We start from the raw sequence: 17,453 nt of genomic DNA, 5'->3' as shown, positions 1-17,453 counted from the left end.
GACAGTACCACGGGGAGTCATATCCTACAAATGTCAGACCACATCACAGTGTTGGAGGGTCATTTTGTGCATGACCTTTCATGAAGCCACATCCAGCTGTGGTGAGCTGCAAGACAAGGTTTGCAAGTGTGTATCTCATACACAAATTCTTAGTGTAGACTCAGGTTTGATTCATGGAGGCCTTTTCTTCTTTATGTTGCACCAATAAACCTAAGTTTGCCCCTGTGTAAAGTGGGAGCGTAAGATGTGCAAATGAGATGGGAGAAAGGAAGAGGAAGGAAGAAACATGGTGGTCCTGCTAAAATCAAAGATTAAAGCAAACAGGAAACTGGAGGTGAAAGGAAGGAGACGCAGGATGAAAGAGAACAAAATGTAGATAGAGCAGAAGTGGTGTGATAAAAAACTTATTCCAGGTATGTTCCAGAAGCAAAATGGTCTCATTATTTTCTGCAGAAGTAAAATAAAAATGTGCAGGACCTACTGGGTATTTATTTCTGTGGGGCTGAAAGCCTATGGGATCCAGGCACTCCACAGCCCAGTCCAAAAGCACCAAAGGTTGGAAAGAGCATATCTTGAAAAGCTAAGAGAGCCATTGGCAACAGGACTGAAATGCAAAGGCCCCAAATACGTATTTTCAGTGACCTCAGGAAATCTTGTTGCTCAGCCTGCTTCCTGTTCCCAGACATGTACACAGAACTCAAATTCTGACTGTAAGCTACTTGGGCCAGACTCTAGAGACGTTTCCTTATTGCTAATGATGCATGCATATCCCGTTTTTTTCTTTTAGAAATATAGCAAGCCTAATTTCAATTTGTTATTGATAGATGGGGGCAAACAATACTGGGAAGGGATGTGATGAAGGAGATGAACCCATCATCAGGGTGGGGGACAGGTGGGATGGGATGGAACTTCACATACACTCAGACTTTACTTTTAAACCCAGGCCTTCATTTTCTGCCAACTAAGAATGATCTCTGGGTAAACGTAACTCTTGCTGAGGACTAAGCATTGCTGCCTACTTATTATCTCTCAAGGAAGACAATAATAGTTGTACTATTCAGGGGGGAGAGGCCTTAGCAGTTTGGTCAGGGATGACGCAACTGCAAATACGAAGAACACACTGAGGAATTATTTTCATCATTGTCAAAATTGTTGGCTTTCATCCTCTTGCATAGTAGATATACACTTTCTGTTGGGATTAAAAAACAACAACAGCATCTTTAAAAAGGCCTAACAGCTTGCTATTGTCCAGAGCTATATCTAGGCACAGGCAGGGCTCTGCCAGTCTTTTGTATCATCATTCTTCTTTTACATGTTTGGAGATGCTTCCATCCAGTCATCGGTTTCAAGGAATGTTCTTTCTGTGAAATGTGAACTTCCTTGACTAGGCATGGTTTAGCACATGGTTTAGCATATTGTTTAACTGAAATGCTGCCTCACCACAACGTACCTTATGTATAATTATTTTCTTTACAAACCAAGGAAAAGTGAGTAAGTTTATAACTAAACAGCTGCAGTTGGTTATTTTAAAAAGAAGTAATAATAGCTGCAATGTTATTATTTGTATCCACATGACCTCCAGTCGTCCCTCAGGATAATGTGTGAAGAAAAAGAAAATATGCTGGCTGGGGCCACTTACCATTTTAAACTAAAAGACCAAAGCGCTAGTGCATAGATTCCCTAACAGACCACTAATCAAATGATACTTTAGCCAAACTGGTAACATCCATATATAATGTGTAGTGGAAAACATGGGAATCTACATTGGGAGGGGAAGATTTCTCAGCAGGATCCTGCTGGTGTTGTTTCTGCTGCTACTTCTGTTTCTCACTATATGTAAGGCACATTCTATTAACTGCAGCATTTATGATGATCCTCTTCCTATTGCTCACGAATTTTACCAGCCAGGAGACCTTGTAATTGGTGAGATGGTTTCGCAAGTCATATACTTCTCTAATATCCAGTCTTTCATGGAACAGCCTTCACAGATACTGATTGATGAACCTATGTAAGGCCTTATTTATTTCCCTTCTTTCCGTGTCTACTATAGCCAGACTGAAATGATTGAAAACGCATCATTAAGCAGTCCTGTGATTCATATTTTGATGTTCTTTTTCATGGAAACCCAGTAAGATTTGAAGGGTGGGGTGAAGCATTCTTTATGAGGTACTCAACCTCAGCATGACAGGATAAGGGGCAAGGGTGGATATGGGGAGACAGAGACAGTATACCCCCAATTTACACGAGGGTCACGATCCGGGAATCACGCCGAATGCCGACTTTGTGTATAGTCAAAATAAATCGGGTTCAATGGCAGATGGGATTCCCGAAGTCTTTTTCCCTAGGCACACACCCCTTTGGATTAAATTTTTATTGTTTTGCCAGCCATGTAAAGCTGAATACAGATTGTGGGTTTACTGTATTCATTTCTCTTCTTAACTATTTGTACTGCTCCTAAGTTTTTGTCTTTTTTGTAGTAAGCCTTCTACAGCATTTTCACATGGCAGATCATGCCTTGTCACTGCCCCCGCCTTATGTCTGTTCTGCCCCCACTTTGTTCCTTCTCAACCTTGAGGGATGTGAGTGTATGTCCATATCCACCTTCTGACTCCTTCTCTATGGAACACAATTCCTGCTCTTTTCTGTCTCTCCTCACTCTTGCAGTGCAGCACTTTCTCCCCTTGATTTCCCCTCAGATTGCTCCACTTCTGCTCTCTGAGTGCTCTGCTTTCTGTTCAACTGCTCAGGTGAAGACCATAGCCTAGAAAAGTATTCAGAGATGAAATTTCATTATTCAGTTATATGTACTTCTGGGAGGCATAACCACTCACAAACATCTCATGGGGAAGTAAGCAGTGAGCAAGGGAAGGAATCAAAGGTTCTCTGGCCTCAGGTGATGTTCTCTATGGCTTTCTTGCACCTATGGGCAATGTGTTAGCAAGGCCACGCCTTTTGACTTTTAACTACTAGTTTTTATTGGTACAAAGAGCAACTCCGTTAAATGCAGGGAGCATTTCTACTTCCTCTTCTTCTTTTTCCTCATTTCAGTCCATTGTGTTGTAATTTTATTACAGCTCCGTGCCAAAGAACTACCAGCACATCCTGGCCTTAGCATTTGCTATCAAAGAAATCAATGAGAATCCCAAAGTCTTATCAAACATCTCTCTAGGGTTCCGCGTCCTCAATAGCTACTACGCTGCAAGGATGACCTACAAGGCCACGCTCAACCTGCTTTCCACACAGCATAGATTTGTCCCCAACTTCAAGTGTCACAAGTGGAACAATCTGATAGCTCTCATTGGAGGATGCATCTCTGAAATCTCTGCCAATATGGCCATCATTTCAGCAATCCACAAGATCCCACAGGTAAATTGAGAGCATGGGTGTAATGGTGCTGGTTGCTTCCTCACGAGTAATCCGCTCCAAACTCTGTGGCTGGTTTTTACAGAGTTTTATTATATACATATGTACAAGACAGAGCAACAAAAAGCATGACTGTTCTATCCCGAATCAGAATCTGGAAGCACCGCCCTTCGGGACTTCCGCCAACAGAACACGCTGGGCGTTCGGAATCTCCTCCTCTCTGCGTGCCTCTTTTCACCCCTCCGCTGTTGGGGTGATGGGGCTGCTGGAGACCCCCCCCCCACTGGAACTGCCCAGCTGGGGGGCTGGTGCTGTCTCCTCTGGCACCTCCCCTTCCTGAGCACCTTCCAACACTGGGAACCCTCCCCTCTCAGCATCTTCAAGGGTCTGCACCACTGTCTGAGGGTCAGTACCACCTTCTGTGGACAGCTCTGAAGTGCTGCCATCCCGGGCTCCTACTGCATCAGGGAACCCTTGTCTGCACTTCCTGGACTCTCCGCTGACCCCTGGTGGGCCCCTGACAATGGGTGTATGGGAAATACTATCTTGATTTCAGCACAGTCTTGACAAGGTTCCTGCAAAGTTTTATTCAGGAGGGCAGTTTGCATTGGGATTGACTAAGCAGTGCTGAGAGCCAATGGTCCAGAAAATTGGAGTAGCTGTAAATTGAAGTGGAAGGATATAATTGTGTCCAGGACATAAAGGATTTGAGTTTTTATGGTTTCTTTCTTTTTCTTTGTTACTAGACCTAATACACAACTGAAAACACATAAAGTAAGGAATGGCTGAGAGAACTGTGTAACTTTAGCCCATAGAGGAAGAGACTAAGGAGGGTTAATATTGTATAGTACTCTAAAATATCTTAATGGCTGTTACATAGAAGAGAGGAAATACTTGTTGCCTACTGCTCCATAGGGCTGGACTAGATATTGGAGCCTCAGCTTCAGGATCTGTCCTTCCAGTGAGCACTCAGGGCTGATTCCCATCAGAATGGATCGGTTTGATCTTCTTGCAGTCCATGGGACTCTCAAGAGTCTCCTCCAGCACCATAATTCAAAAGCATCAATTCTTCGGCGATCAGCCTTCTTTATGGTCCAGCTCTCACTTCCATACATCACTACTGGGAAAACCATAGCCTTAACTATACGGACCTTTGTAGGCAAGGTGATGTCTCGGCTTTTTAAGATGCTGTCTAGGTTTGTCATTGCTTTTCTCCCCAGAAGCAGGCTTCTTTTAATTTTGTGACTTCTGTCACCATCTGCAGTGATCAAGGAGCCCAAGAAAGTAAAATCTCTCACTGCCTCCATTTCTTCCCCTTCTATTTGCCAGGAGGTGATGGGACCAGTGGCCATGAGCTTAGTTTTCTTGATGTTGAGCTTCAGACCATATTTTGCGCTCTCCTCTTTCACCCTCATTAAAAGGTTCTTTAATTCCTCCTCACTTTCTGCCATCAAGGATGTGTCATCAGCATATCTGAGGTTGTTGATATTTCTTCCGGCAATCTTAATTCTGGCTTGGGACTCAAACAGGCCAACCTTTCACATGATGAATTCTGCATATAAGCAGGGAGACAATATACAGCCTTGTTGTACTCCCTTCCCAATTATGAACCAATAAGTTGTTCCATATACAGTTATTATACAGACCCTTTTTGGGAAAGCTGTGACTCTGAAGTACCTGTGAAATCTATCATTTTGCATTCTCTCATAATCCATCAAAAACAAAACAAAACACCTCCTACATTCTATTTTAGCTCACATATGGATCCTTTTTGGCGATACAGGATGCAAACGTGCACTTCCCATTTTTATACCAGATGGTCCCTAATGAAGCCAAACAGCACATAGGAATTGTGCAACTACTTCAGCATTTCAATTGGATATGGATTGTACTTTGTGCTGTGGATGATGACAAAGGGGACCAGTTTCTACAGACAATTTTACCGCTACTCTTTGAGCAGGGCATCTGCTATGATGTCATAGTAAGATTAGAAAAATGGAATTATCTGGATGAGATGATACGCTTGGCTTTACAGCACTGGGAAAGTTATGCAATTGCGTTTAAGACAAAAGCTAATGTATTTGTGGTTTATGGGGAACCTCCATCTTTTCAGGTTTTGAGAGTATTGGCATTTATAGCACCAATAATGGGATGGCCACCTCTGGGTAAGGTGTGTGTTGCTACATCTCACTGGGATTTTGCATCAGTGTCTATTCAGAAAGACTGGGAAATACAAATATTCCATGGTACTCTATCCTTCACAGTCCACTCGAATCAGCCATTAGGGTTCCATGAGTTCATGCAGAAGATAAGACCCTTCTGGCACAAAGAGGATGTCTTCATCCAGGACGTCTGGGAACAGACTTTCGCCTGCTCCCTGAAAGGATCTAATGGACAGGAGGTGGAGGCTGAGCAGAAAGAACCCTGCACTTTGGAGGAGAAACTGGAGAACCTTCCTGGGGTTTTGTTTGAAAAACACATGACTGGTCACAGCTACAATGTCTACAAAGCTGTCTATGCAGTGGCACATGCTTTGAACGCCATGTACAAATCCAGCTCCAGACATAGAAGATTGGCAAGCGGAGAGAGATTTGCATTTCAGAATGTGCAACCATGGCAGGTAATGACAACTCAGAACTTTTTGACTTTGCCTCCATCTACCACTGATCTCCTGGCTTTTCACCTGACAAGAGCCACAGTAATTAACCTGCCTGACCTGGTGCTCATTTAAAGGTAAAGGGACCCCTGACCATTAGGTCCAGTTGTGACCGACTCTGGGGTTGTGCGCTCATCTCGCATTATTGGCCGAGGGAGCCGGTGTATAGCTTCCAGGTCATGTGGCCAGCATGACAAAGCCGCTTCTGGCACACCAGAGCAGCACATGGAAATGCCGTTTACCTTCCTGCTATAGCGGTTCCTATTTATCTACTTGCATTTTGATGTGCTTTCGAACTGCTAGGTTGGCAGGAGCTGGGACCAAGCAACGGGAGCTCACCCCATCACAGGGATTCGAACCGCCAACCTTCTGATCAGCAAGCCCTAGGCTCAGTGGTTTAGCCCACAGCGCCACCTGGGTGCTCATTTACTCAGAGTCAAAATCACTGTCATGCTAGCTTTCCAAATACCCACAATAGAAACCCAACTACCAATCTGGTTTGCTAGACATTTTCAATCAATGTATCCCCTCCAAAGACAGTTCTTTATGTAATTGATTTCATATTAATAATAATGGTTGTTGTTTAGTCGTTTAGTCGTGTCCGCCTCTTTGTGACCCCATGGACCAGAGCATGCCAGGCACTCCTGTCTTCCACTGCCTCCCGCAGTTTGGTCAGACTCATGTTGGTGGCTTTGAGAACACAGTCCAACCATCTCGTCCTCTGTCATCCCCTTCTCCTTGTGCCCTCCATCTTGTGCCCTCAATCTTTCCCAGGGAGTCTTCTCTTCTCAATAAATAAGAATAGACAGGTGGGAATACTTCATCACCATATATACTGCTTCAAGAACAGTTATTCATATCATTAACTCCATGTAAATATTTCAATATTCCAGGTCCATCGCTTTCTGAAGAGCCTTGTATTCAACATCAGTGTTGGAGATATGGTGCACTTTGATGAACATGGAGAACTGGTTTCAGGTTTTGACGTTACCAATTGGATCACTTTCCCCAATGGCTCACTGACTAGATTGAAAGTTGGACAACTGGAGCCTCTGGCTCCTCCAGGCAGAGAGCTAATGGACATGGATTGGGCTCTTGGCTGTAGATGATGACAAAGGGGACAGGTTTTTACAGACCATTGTACCGTTGCTTTCCCAGAATTATGTCTGTTATGACTTCATAGTAAGAATCCCAAAATGGGGTTTTGTGGATGAGCTGCTAGAACTGGGGTTTGAAAGTCTGAAGAGCTTTATCATTGCCTTCGGGAGAAAAGCCAATGTAGTATTTATTTATGGAGAACCTCCTTCCTTTATGATTTTGAGAATTATGCTATTGACAGCACCATACTATTCATCGCCAATTCAAGGCAGAGTCTGGCTTGTTACATCCCACTGGGATTTTGCATCACAATCTCTTCAGAAACAGCTGGATATACAAACCTTTCATGGCTCCATGACCTTCACTGTTCACTCAAACCAGCTGGTAGGATTTCACGACTTCATTCAGATGATAAGACCTTCCTGGGCCCAAAGAGATGGTTTTATTGAGGACTTCTGGGAACAATCTTTCAGCTGTTCATTAAAAATGTCTAAAGGACAGAAAGAAGAGAAGGAGGAAAGCTGTACTGGTGAGGAGAAGTTGGAAAGCATTCCTGGACTTCTATTTGAAATGAAAATGACAGGCCACAGCTACAGTGTCTGCAATGCAGTCTATGCTGTGGCACATGCTTTGAATGCCATGTACAAATCCCACTCTAAACACAGACGGCAGGGAGGAGACAGGCTGGCATTTCAGAATATAGAGTCATGGCAGGTAACTACAGCTCAAAGCATGTGTGTGTGTGTGTGTGTTCAATTTTGTTCCCAATGCACTTCCATTTTGCAGAATACAATTCCATTAGAAATAAATGTGTTTGGCTTTCTTTTCTTTTCTCTTTTGGACCAAAGGAACCAAAACAACATCAAGGCATATGAAGTCACCATGATTTTTATGAGAGAGAGAGAGAGAGAGAGAGAGAGAGAGAGAGAGAGAGAGAGAGAATGAGAGGCATTTGTGACCCTCTCTTAAATAATTGCAATACCTAGTTCCCTTTGTCTATATTTTCTTCCAATATAGGTGCATCCATTTCTAAAGGATATAGCAATTAATAATAGTGCTGGAGACACTGTGCACTTTGATGAAAATGGTGAGCAAGTTACTGGCTTTGATGTTACAAACTGGTTGATGTTCGCCAATGGATCACTGGTTCGAGTCAAAGTCGGAAGACTGGAACCACAGGCTCCTCTGGGCAAAGAATTAACCATTCATGATGACCGAATTGTTTGGCATCCAAGCTTTAATCAGGTGTGACACAGCTATCAATACTTGAGTATATAACAAGGGGAAAGCCTCATTTTTGGTCAGTTTATTGTTTGATATGCTTCTCAGCTTCTGAATGATGCTGGTTAGCATTAGTTTGTTATTGTTTTACTTGTAGCTCATTGCCTACCCTGTAAAAAAATAAACATGTTTGGGATCCAAACTTTAATCAGGTAAGTTTGCTCACCCTTCTAGTGTGGCAGCGTTGCGGGATGGCAGAGGCTCCACTGGGGCCCCCGGCGAGGGAATCCTGGTTTCAGTGCCCCTTCCTGAGTGGCGGCAGGGGAGTAAGCCACCTATGTTGCCTATCAGGAACTGGATCCTGACCTGCATTCTGGTTTGGCGAATGGGGATGTAGGCTTGGACATGGGCTGGGCCAGGGGGCAGGAAGGCTTCCCACGGGTCTGCTCCCTGACCATTTAAACAGCCCTCTGCTGGGACCCTTCCTGCTTTTCCCTTGTCGGGTTCCCCACCCGCCCTTGGTTTAAACTGGGTGTTATGTATTGGTTTAGATTGTGTACATGAATCTCACTGTTAAGTTCTGTAACTACCTTTCCTGCTCCAGGAAGTTTCAAACAGGTGTGGTGACTGTTGCTATTGGTTACTTGTTAGTACAATTTGGATCCTTACTATGATTGGGTCCTGCCAAAATCTAAATGTACCCTTTCCCCAACTCCTGCTCTTGAGAGTATGAAAGAAGCTCGTCCTTTCCCTCCACCCCAGTTAAGTTTCTACTGCAATAAAGAAAATTGTTGTTGTTAGGCTTGACTCCTAGCATATCCTTGCTAGTATACTGAATCACTACACAGAGCTGATCACACAAGAGCTGACATCTGCACCCATGACTTAACATTGATAGTCAATGACTCTGTTGTGGCTACAGTGGTTCCCATTTTAAGGGGTCGTGTAGGAATTTGTCCACCAGGCAGATTGGCTTCAACCCGGTGGCTTTGCCTGCCTCATAGCAATTGTCACAACTGGGTGGGGCATTGGACTTTTGGGGATTTTATGCAGCCGATGCTGACTAGTGTGATGAGAAGAAATCACATGAGATGTGTGAGCAGAGTATGGGAATGGAAGACTGTCTTATCTCTTCCGTCTGAGCGTGTTATTGTAATGTGCTTTCACTTTTGCAGGATGCGACAGTTGTTCTGCCAGAGCTTGGAGAACACAGACGGGCTTATGGATTGTCTGTTATAGAATGTAAATAGATCTACGGGTGTTTCTTTCTTCTTGCTGTGTGCTGCTAGAAGACCTGTGTGTACTTTTCACATGAAAAGTGTTGCAGAGAGGCACTCTGGAGTGAAGGGACATGCCATCCCAGAGATGTGCCTACTGGGAGACACTTAGAGGTCCTGGGGGGTTCACCATCTCCCCAAGAGTATTTGCTGACAGTAATCTCCACCTGCCCCTCTAAACACTGGAGTACCCCGTTAAAGGGATCTGGGGGGAGTGGTCATGTCCACGTGTCCAGGCGGGGCAGGGCCGAAGACACTCTCCTAGAGTGTAATTCCTGCGGGGATCACCCTATTTGATGTAAGCCTTAGGCCCATACGCCTGGATTGACCTACGCATCACTCCTGGTGGATGGGCTGGAAGTATTTCGAAGCCAAACCTCTTCTATCTGTATTCAATAAAGTTGTGTCCTCTTTCGATCCCAACCAGTCTTAGTGGTCTTTTATTTATCTGGGGTCGGGGTCTGGGGAGCACAATGCCTGGACCCGCAACACATGCCAGGAGTTGACACTGACAACACCACAAAATGTTCAGCTCCCAAGAAGTGGAAGGTGATGCGAAAGGGGGTGATTAGATTCTTATTTATCCTTCCTTTCACAAGATACTAAAGAAGGAATATTTCATATTCCCAATCTCCCTTTTTCGTTTCTGCGCAGGTGCTGCCTGTTTCATTGTGTAATGACTACTGCCATCCTGGCTACAGCAAGAAAAAGAAGGAGGGAGAGAAGTTTTGCTGCTATGATTGTGTTTTGTGTCCAGAAGGGACAGTCTCTCTCCAGAAAGGTAGGAGGCATAATGTACAGAGATATTAATAAATTTTGATAATGTAGCACATTAATTATTCATTTGAAGAATATAGTTCACAGTGTAGGGCAATGTACACAGAGCATGTGCAGAGGAGGGCAACCAAGATGGATCAAGGGTCTGGAAACCAAGCCTTATGAGGAACATTTGAAGGAGCTGGTTATGTTTAGCTTGGGAAAGGGGAGGCTAAGAGGAGACATGAAAGCCATTTTCAGGTATCTTAACGGCTGTCACATGGAAGGTGGAGCAAGCTTGTTTTCTCCTGTTCTGGAGGGTAGGACTCAAGCCAATGGATTCAAGTTATAAAATATACATTTCTGACTAAATATTTGGAAGAACTTTTTGACAGTAAGAGCTGTTCAGCCGTGGAATGGTCCCTTGGGAGGCTGTGGACTCTCCTTCCTTGGAGGTTTTTAAGCAGAGGCTGGATGGATGCTTCAGCTGAGGCGTTTGCGTTGCAGGAGGTTGGACGAGATGACCCTTTGGTTCCCTTCCAACTTACAGTTCCACAATTCTATGATTATTTAACCTTTTTCTTTTTAAAATAAAATTAAGACCACCTGTGCTTCAAGTGACAAAGCTGAATCAATGACCTCTCCCAGATTATGTGCTATCCTTTCAGAGATTATGCACAACCCCATCCAGAACAGGGAACTGATCTACAGTATCTCCCAGACATGGGAACCACTCACTCACTCACTCACTCACTCACTCACTCGGCCTCAGGCTTGCCAGGGTTTAAACTCAATTTAAGATCCACCAACCTAGTATTGCACACAGACATTGATCCAGAGACTGCATGTCCACTCCTGATTAAGGTGTTAACAGGAAAGAAGAGTTGTGTGTCATCAGATGTCATTATCCGCAAGATCTTTTCCAATGTCTGTTAAATAACAGACAATATGTTAAATATGGGCAAAATAATGCCCATAACAGCAATCCCAATCTTGCAGTTAAGAACCACAAAAAAGCAGTGCCAATGACACCCAATCTACTGAGGGGGTTCAGGAGGAAACCTTGGCAGATCCCATCAAAGGCTACAGCGAGATCAAGGAAAGGAGGCCAAGAGAGAACACAATTAAGAGGAAGACAGTATAAATGAAAAATATTTGCTGGCCAACTCATTGTAAGTACAGTGGTACCTCTAGTTATGAACTTAATTCGTTCTGGAGGTCCGTCCTTCACCTGAAACTGTTCTTAACCAGAGGCATGCTTTCACTAATGGGGCCTCTTGCTGCCGCTGCACTGCCAGCACACAATTTCCATTCTCATCCTGGGGCAAAGTTCTCAACTCGAGGTACCGTAACTCTTCCAGGTGAGCGGAGTTTGTAACCTGAAGCGTTTGTAACTCCAGGTATTCAATATCAAATGAGAATTATAGACCACGATCACCACTGCATTTATTAAAGTTTAATTTAATTGGGGGAAGGTAGTGATCTGATGATGATGGGGCCTTAGAGTGAGGGGAGGGTAATAAACAAGCAAGCAAATATTAATGGGGTAACTGAAGTGACATTTATTTTGGTGAAGGATCTGGGTGGGAAATAAGGGGTGGAGTATTGAAAGTACTCATTTCAGTTAACTGGATGGGTGTATCTTAACCAGCTTTTCATTTCCCCCCTCAGATATGGATGCTTGTACCAAATGTCCCGAAGACCAGTATCCCAGCAAGGACCACAGTCAATGTATCCCAAAAGTTCTATGCTTCCTTTCTTACACAGAAAACCTAGGGATTATCCTGGTTACTTTGGCCATTTTTTTCTCTTTCATCACAATGCTAGTGCTGAGAAGTTTTTATGAAACACAGGGACACACCCATAGCCAAGGCCAATAACCAGACCCTCACTTACAGCCTCCTCATTTCCCTTCTTCTTTGCTTCCTCTCCACTTTGCTCTTCATTGGGCAGCCAGGAGAAGAGACCTGCCTTCTACGCCAAATGGTCTTTGGCATCGTCTTCTCTGTGGCTCTTTCTTGTGTCTTGGCAAAAACCGTAACCGTGGTTCTGGCATTCATGGCAACCAAACCAGGATCTGGGATGAGGAAATGGGTGGGGAAAAGACTGGCAAAATCAATTGTCCTCATCTGCACCTTCATTCAAGCTGGCATTTGTATCCTGTGGTTAAGTACTTCCCCTCCATTCCCAGGTTCGGACATGCACTCATTGAATGGGGAAATCATCTTGGAATGTAATGAGGGTTCAGCTACCATGTTTTACTGTGTCTTGGGCTATATGGGCTCCCTGGCCGTAATCAGCTTCATTGTGGCTTTTTCAGCCAGGAAATTACCTGACAGTTTCAATGAGGCCAAGTTTATCACTTTCAGTATGTTGGTGTTTTGCAGTGTTTGGTTGTCCTTTGTTCCAACCTACATGAGCACCAAAGGGAAATACATGGTGGCTGTGGAGATCTTCTCCATTTTATGCTCCAGTGCTGGATTACTGGGTTGCATCTTTTTTCCTAAATGCTACATAATTTCATTCAGGCCTGATCTGAACAGTAGAGAGCAAATAATGGCCAGAAAAAGTGAGAGGATGTAAGTTCTGTTGTTGGGATCTTGATCTCCATGTTGAATTCCCCCCCTTTGCTTTTTTTCTCCCCCCCGGCAATAATTTTTCTTAATTTTTCCAAATATCTTAAACACAATACAGCTTAACAATATTATTCTCCTTTAAATCTATATCTTATCCGAATTAACTTCCCTCCACCCCTCTTCTGGCTTCTCTACAGTACTCTTACTTAAGCGTGTTTACTATATACCGGTATACATTCTATAAATGTCTATAATTCCTTAATAAATGTTTGTATTATACTTTAAACATACATTCCTTATTATATTACAGCATTACATCTTATGATCTAACCAAATGTTTACAATAAACGTTATGAATATTTATTTCAGTCCTGTGATTGTGTTTATTTATGTACAGTTTTCTCTAAGTATATTATAAATTTGGACCATTCTTTTTGGAATTTCTCATCATCCTGCTGTCGGCTTCTTCCAGTTAGCCTTGCTATTTCTGCATACTCCAATACTTTCTGTTGCCCTTCTTCAATTGTCGGAATATCCTGTTGTTTCCATCTCTGTGCGAGGAGTAGTCTTCCTGCTGTTGTGGCATACAGGAAGAATTTCTGATCTTCCTTTTTAATGTTCTCTCCAACCATTCCTAGCAAAAATGCCTCCAGGTTTTTTTTTTTAAATAAAAGGTTGTACCTAAATATCTTTTAAAACTCATTATACACACTATCCCAATTTCCCCCCGCCTTGTCACATAACCACCACATGTGGAAAAAATTACCCTCCTGCATTTCCAACAGTTCTTATTTTTCATTTTGTACATCTTTGCTAGTTTGGTGGGTGTTAAGTACCACCTGTAGATCATTACATCATTTTAAAAAAATTCTCTTTTAAGGTCATGGATGCGGTAAATTTTATTCCTAAATTCCAGAGTCTTGTCCATTTCTCACATTCAGTATTATATCCTAGGTCCATTGCCCACTTAGTCATGACCTCCTTATTTTCTTCATCTTTTGTATGCCATTCCAGCAAAAATTCCTATACTTTAGACAACATCTTTGTACGAGCTTGTAATACCTCAGTCTCCAATATTGATCTATCATTATTAAATCCATAATTTTTTTATCTTTAATCTCCATGTTGAGTAAGGAAAAAGAAAAGAAGATAACCACAATAAAACAATAGTTGCAAAATTCAGAAAAGATATTCTGACCTAGGAGCTTTGTATTGAATGATGCCACTTCAGAGGCCAAAAACACACTTGGGAAATTAAAATCATTCCTATCATTGTCAAAATTACTGTTTTCTGTCTTGTGACACGATTGACATCCAGAGTCTGTAAGAAAAATCAGCAAAAAGCATATTGAAAAACCTATATATTTCCTGTGTTATTCAGAACTGGATCTAGGGATATGTAGGGTATTTTCATTCTTCTGCATAACCACTTATTCCCTTTTAGGCTGGAGAGCACGTCCACCAGGTGATTACACCATGATTTTTTAAACAAATAAAGTATAGTGTGAGTATCCTGGTTCCTCATATATTCTCCAGCTTGCCCCTTTTATTTTCTGCTTCCCAGATTCTTACTGTGGAAAACTGAACCTCATTGACCAGTATAGAATTTGCATACATGCCCTGCAATTTGCATCCCTGTCTTTTGGGGAAACAGGCTGAAAATTCACAAGTTGGCATTTTGGTTCCTTTGCTCACTGCAGCAAAATTACTGGCACCTGACCTGCAGAGACACATATTAAGTTGTTTAGAAATAAATTTTAAAAATTCACTCATCCTTAGAGGATAAAGGGAGGATATAAAGAAAATACGCTGTTAGGGAAATTGACGATGGACAAGGAGGCGAAATGAAATAAAGGAGCAAGATACTGGTACCCAGATTCCCTAAATAGCCATGCTACAAATCTGTGTAGCAGCAACACCATCTATCGTTCAAGGAAGGCTGTAGGAAAGCTGAAAAACAGCCACATTGAATTCTGCAACTGGAATCATGGGGATACAGTTTTGGAAGGGGAGTTTCATCCACAGGATCTTGCTTGTGCTGGTGTTGCTGCTCCTTCTACTGTGCCATACAGTATGCAATGCACATTCTATTAATTGCAGCATATATGACAATCCCCTCCCTATTCCTCATGAATTTTACCAGCCAGGAGGCGTTGTCATTGGTGAGATGGTTTCTCAAGTCTTCCTCCTCTCTAATATGCTCTCTTTCATGGAACAGCCTGCCCAGATCACGATTGACGAACCTATGTAAGGCATCAATATTTCTCACACAATTTGAGATATGTATGAATTATAATGATTCAAAACATATCCTTAATGAATGATGTGTTTTATTGAGCTGTTGATGTAAAAAGGGGACGCTTGGATTGTTCATATGTGTGTGTTACCTTCTACAATGTCTTGTTGGGCATAAACGGCTAGTGTGTTTCCTCCAGAAATCTTACGGAAAGGAATGGATCATGTGCATGTCTGTTTCGCAGCTGGCGCAGGATCCTCTCATACAATCTATTTGTTGAGCATTTATTATTGTTTGCTTATCTGGTAAGGAGCATTTATCTTCTGTTTGTCATTGGCTCATGCTACATTTTAAATTTATTTCCAAACTGCCAGAAGTCCTATTCCTTTTAAAATGAGTGACAAAATGAGGAAACCTTAAAACCAGTGCTATTTTTCTAGAAAAAGAGGTGCCAGAACTCATCATGAGCACCTCCCTTGTTCTCTTAGAATGGCAATGGTGCCCACCTGAGAGGGGCCAGAACGGATTTCCAGTGAGTTCTTATGGGAAAAAAGTCCTGCTTAAAACTATTTCATTTTTGCTCTCGCTATGCTTTATTGTCATTTATCCTTGATCTCAATCTCAGCCTGTCCCTTGCTATTTCAGACTTCAGGTATTTCTGACATTTGGTTTCATATTGTTATATCTTAGAGAAATGAACATGTTTCTTATTCCTGTTTTAACACATCTAATTTTCAAAGCTTACTCTCTCACATTATACAGGGAGAAACATAGGGCTATTGATGCAATACTTAACAGACTTTAGAGGGACAAAGCAAACCTAACCCTCTTATGGAAGTATTGTTAGATGGGCCAACACTTACAAACAGAAACTTGTCCCTATTTGTTGTTCATACTTTTTTTATTTAGAATCATGGGATTATAAAGTTGGAGGGTACCACGAGGGTCATCTAGACCAACCCCCCTGCCATGCAGGAGTCTCATGCTTGACCTACTAAGCTATCCAGCAGACATTTACAATTAAAATTTAAAAGTGTGCATATTAAATACGATATTGCCCTTCCCCCCCTTTTTCTTAAAGAAAGGTGATTTCTGATTTTACTCCAGTACAATACAATAGTATCTGGAAAAAGGCTTTCATTGTATTTTCCACCTGGAATATTTTATTAAGCATTAAAAAGTCCTAGAACTGTGTGAGCATTTAGATTATTAATTGATTGGAGAAATATTTATTTCATAGGTCTTATTTTTGTACTTTGATATATAATCTTGTTTCAATTGATGCTTTTGAATTATGGTGCTGGAGGAGACTCTTGAGAGTCCCATGGACTGCAAGAAGATCAAACCTATCCATTTTGAAGGAAATCAGCCCTGAGTGCTCACTGGAAGGACAGATCCTGAAGCTGAAGCTCCAATACTTTGGCCACCTCATGAGAAGAGAAGACTTCCTGGAAAAGACCCTGATGTTGGGAAAGATTGAGGGCACAAGGAGAAGGGGACGACAGAGGATGAGATGGTTGGACAGTGTTCTCGAAGCTACGAACATGAGTTTGACCAAACTGTGGGAGGCAGTGGAAGACAGGAGTGCCTGGCGCGCTCTGGTCCATGGGGTCATGAAGAGTCGGACACGACTAAACGACTAAACAACAACAATATAATCTTGTTTAGCTATAAACTACAGTTTAATCCTAGAAACCTGTAGAGATGTGATGATGAAAGGCACAAGTGTTGTTGTTGTTGTTGTTGTTGTTGTTGTTGTTGTTGTTGTTGTTATGGCTGTGGTTTAATTAAAGAGCTGCTAATTTTCCTGCAGATCAGTGCCAAAGAACTACCAGCACGTTCTGGCCTTAGCATTTGCTGTCAAAGAAATCAATGAGAATCCCAACATCTTATCCAATATCTCTCTGGGGTTTCGTATCCTCAATAGCTACTACACTGCAAGGATGACCTATAAGGCCACCCTCAGCCTGCTCTCCACAGAACCAAGGTTTGTCCCCAACTTCAAATGTGTCAACCAAAACAATCTGATAGCTTTCATTGGGGGATGTCTCTCTGAAGTCTCTGCCAACATGGCCATCATTTCAGCAATCCACAAGACTCCACAGGTAAATTGTGTGCATGAGGGCATGGTGGTTTCACAAGTATGGTACACCATCTTGGTTTCAGGAAACTTTCTAACAGTGTTTGCCATGATTTTTAGTTACTGAATGAGAGAAATATGGTCTAGATGATTATACTATCTGATGGATAGAGAACTTGTAGGACAACTG

At 42.5% G+C, this 17,453-nt stretch overlaps 2 protein-coding genes and 1 pseudogene across 2 annotated transcripts; all 3 read left to right on the top strand.

The window, feature by feature from the left end:
* The first annotated feature begins 1,751 nt into the window (after window positions 1–1,751).
* Window positions 1,752–7,128, top strand: LOC118077985 (vomeronasal type-2 receptor 26-like). Its single transcript, XM_060269386.2, has 4 exons — window positions 1,752–2,008; window positions 3,075–3,366; window positions 5,147–5,983; window positions 6,913–7,128. Exons 1-4 carry the CDS (start codon window positions 1,752–1,754, stop codon window positions 7,126–7,128), a joined length of 1,602 nt encoding a protein of 533 aa, XP_060125369.2.
* A 217-nt stretch (window positions 7,129–7,345) lies between these two features.
* On the top strand, window positions 7,346–12,954 carry LOC118077986 (vomeronasal type-2 receptor 26-like; annotated as a pseudogene).
* A 1,980-nt stretch (window positions 12,955–14,934) lies between these two features.
* On the top strand, window positions 14,935–17,390 carry LOC148683226 (vomeronasal type-2 receptor 26-like). The gene is made up of 2 exons (XM_088659957.1): window positions 14,935–15,194; window positions 16,997–17,390. The coding sequence occupies exons 1-2, from the start codon at window positions 14,935–14,937 to the stop codon at window positions 17,388–17,390; spliced, it is 654 nt and encodes a 217-aa protein (XP_088516083.1).
* The last annotated feature ends 63 nt before the right edge of the window (window positions 17,391–17,453 follow it).

Source organism: Zootoca vivipara, chromosome 16 (assembly GCF_965207765.1).
Source record: "Zootoca vivipara chromosome 16, rZooViv2.hap1.1, whole genome shotgun sequence".
NCBI classification, from domain to species: domain Eukaryota; kingdom Metazoa; phylum Chordata; class Lepidosauria; order Squamata; family Lacertidae; genus Zootoca; species Zootoca vivipara.
The sequence above is the reverse complement of the archived record's forward strand: the minus strand, read 5'-3'. Positions and strand labels throughout refer to the sequence as shown.

What these genes read in the sequence shown, in the direction of transcription:
- LOC148683226 (XM_088659957.1), top strand. Translation starts at nt 14,935, where the DNA reads ATGGGGATACAGTTTTGGAAGGGGAGTTTCATCCACAGGATCTTGCTT. An exon ending in ATCACGATTGACGAACCTAT is followed by an intron (nt 15,195 to 16,996) that starts GTAAGGCATCAA and finishes ATTTTCCTGCAG; the next exon opens with ATCAGTGCCAAAGAACTACC.
- LOC118077985 (XM_060269386.2), top strand. Translation starts at nt 1,752, where the DNA reads ATGGGAATCTACATTGGGAGGGGAAGATTTCTCAGCAGGATCCTGCTG. An exon ending in CAATCCACAAGATCCCACAG is followed by an intron (nt 3,367 to 5,146) that starts GTAAATTGAGAG and finishes TTGGCGATACAG; the next exon opens with GATGCAAACGTGCACTTCCC. An exon ending in AGAATGTGCAACCATGGCAG is followed by an intron (nt 5,984 to 6,912) that starts GTAATGACAACT and finishes TCAATATTCCAG; the next exon opens with GTCCATCGCTTTCTGAAGAG.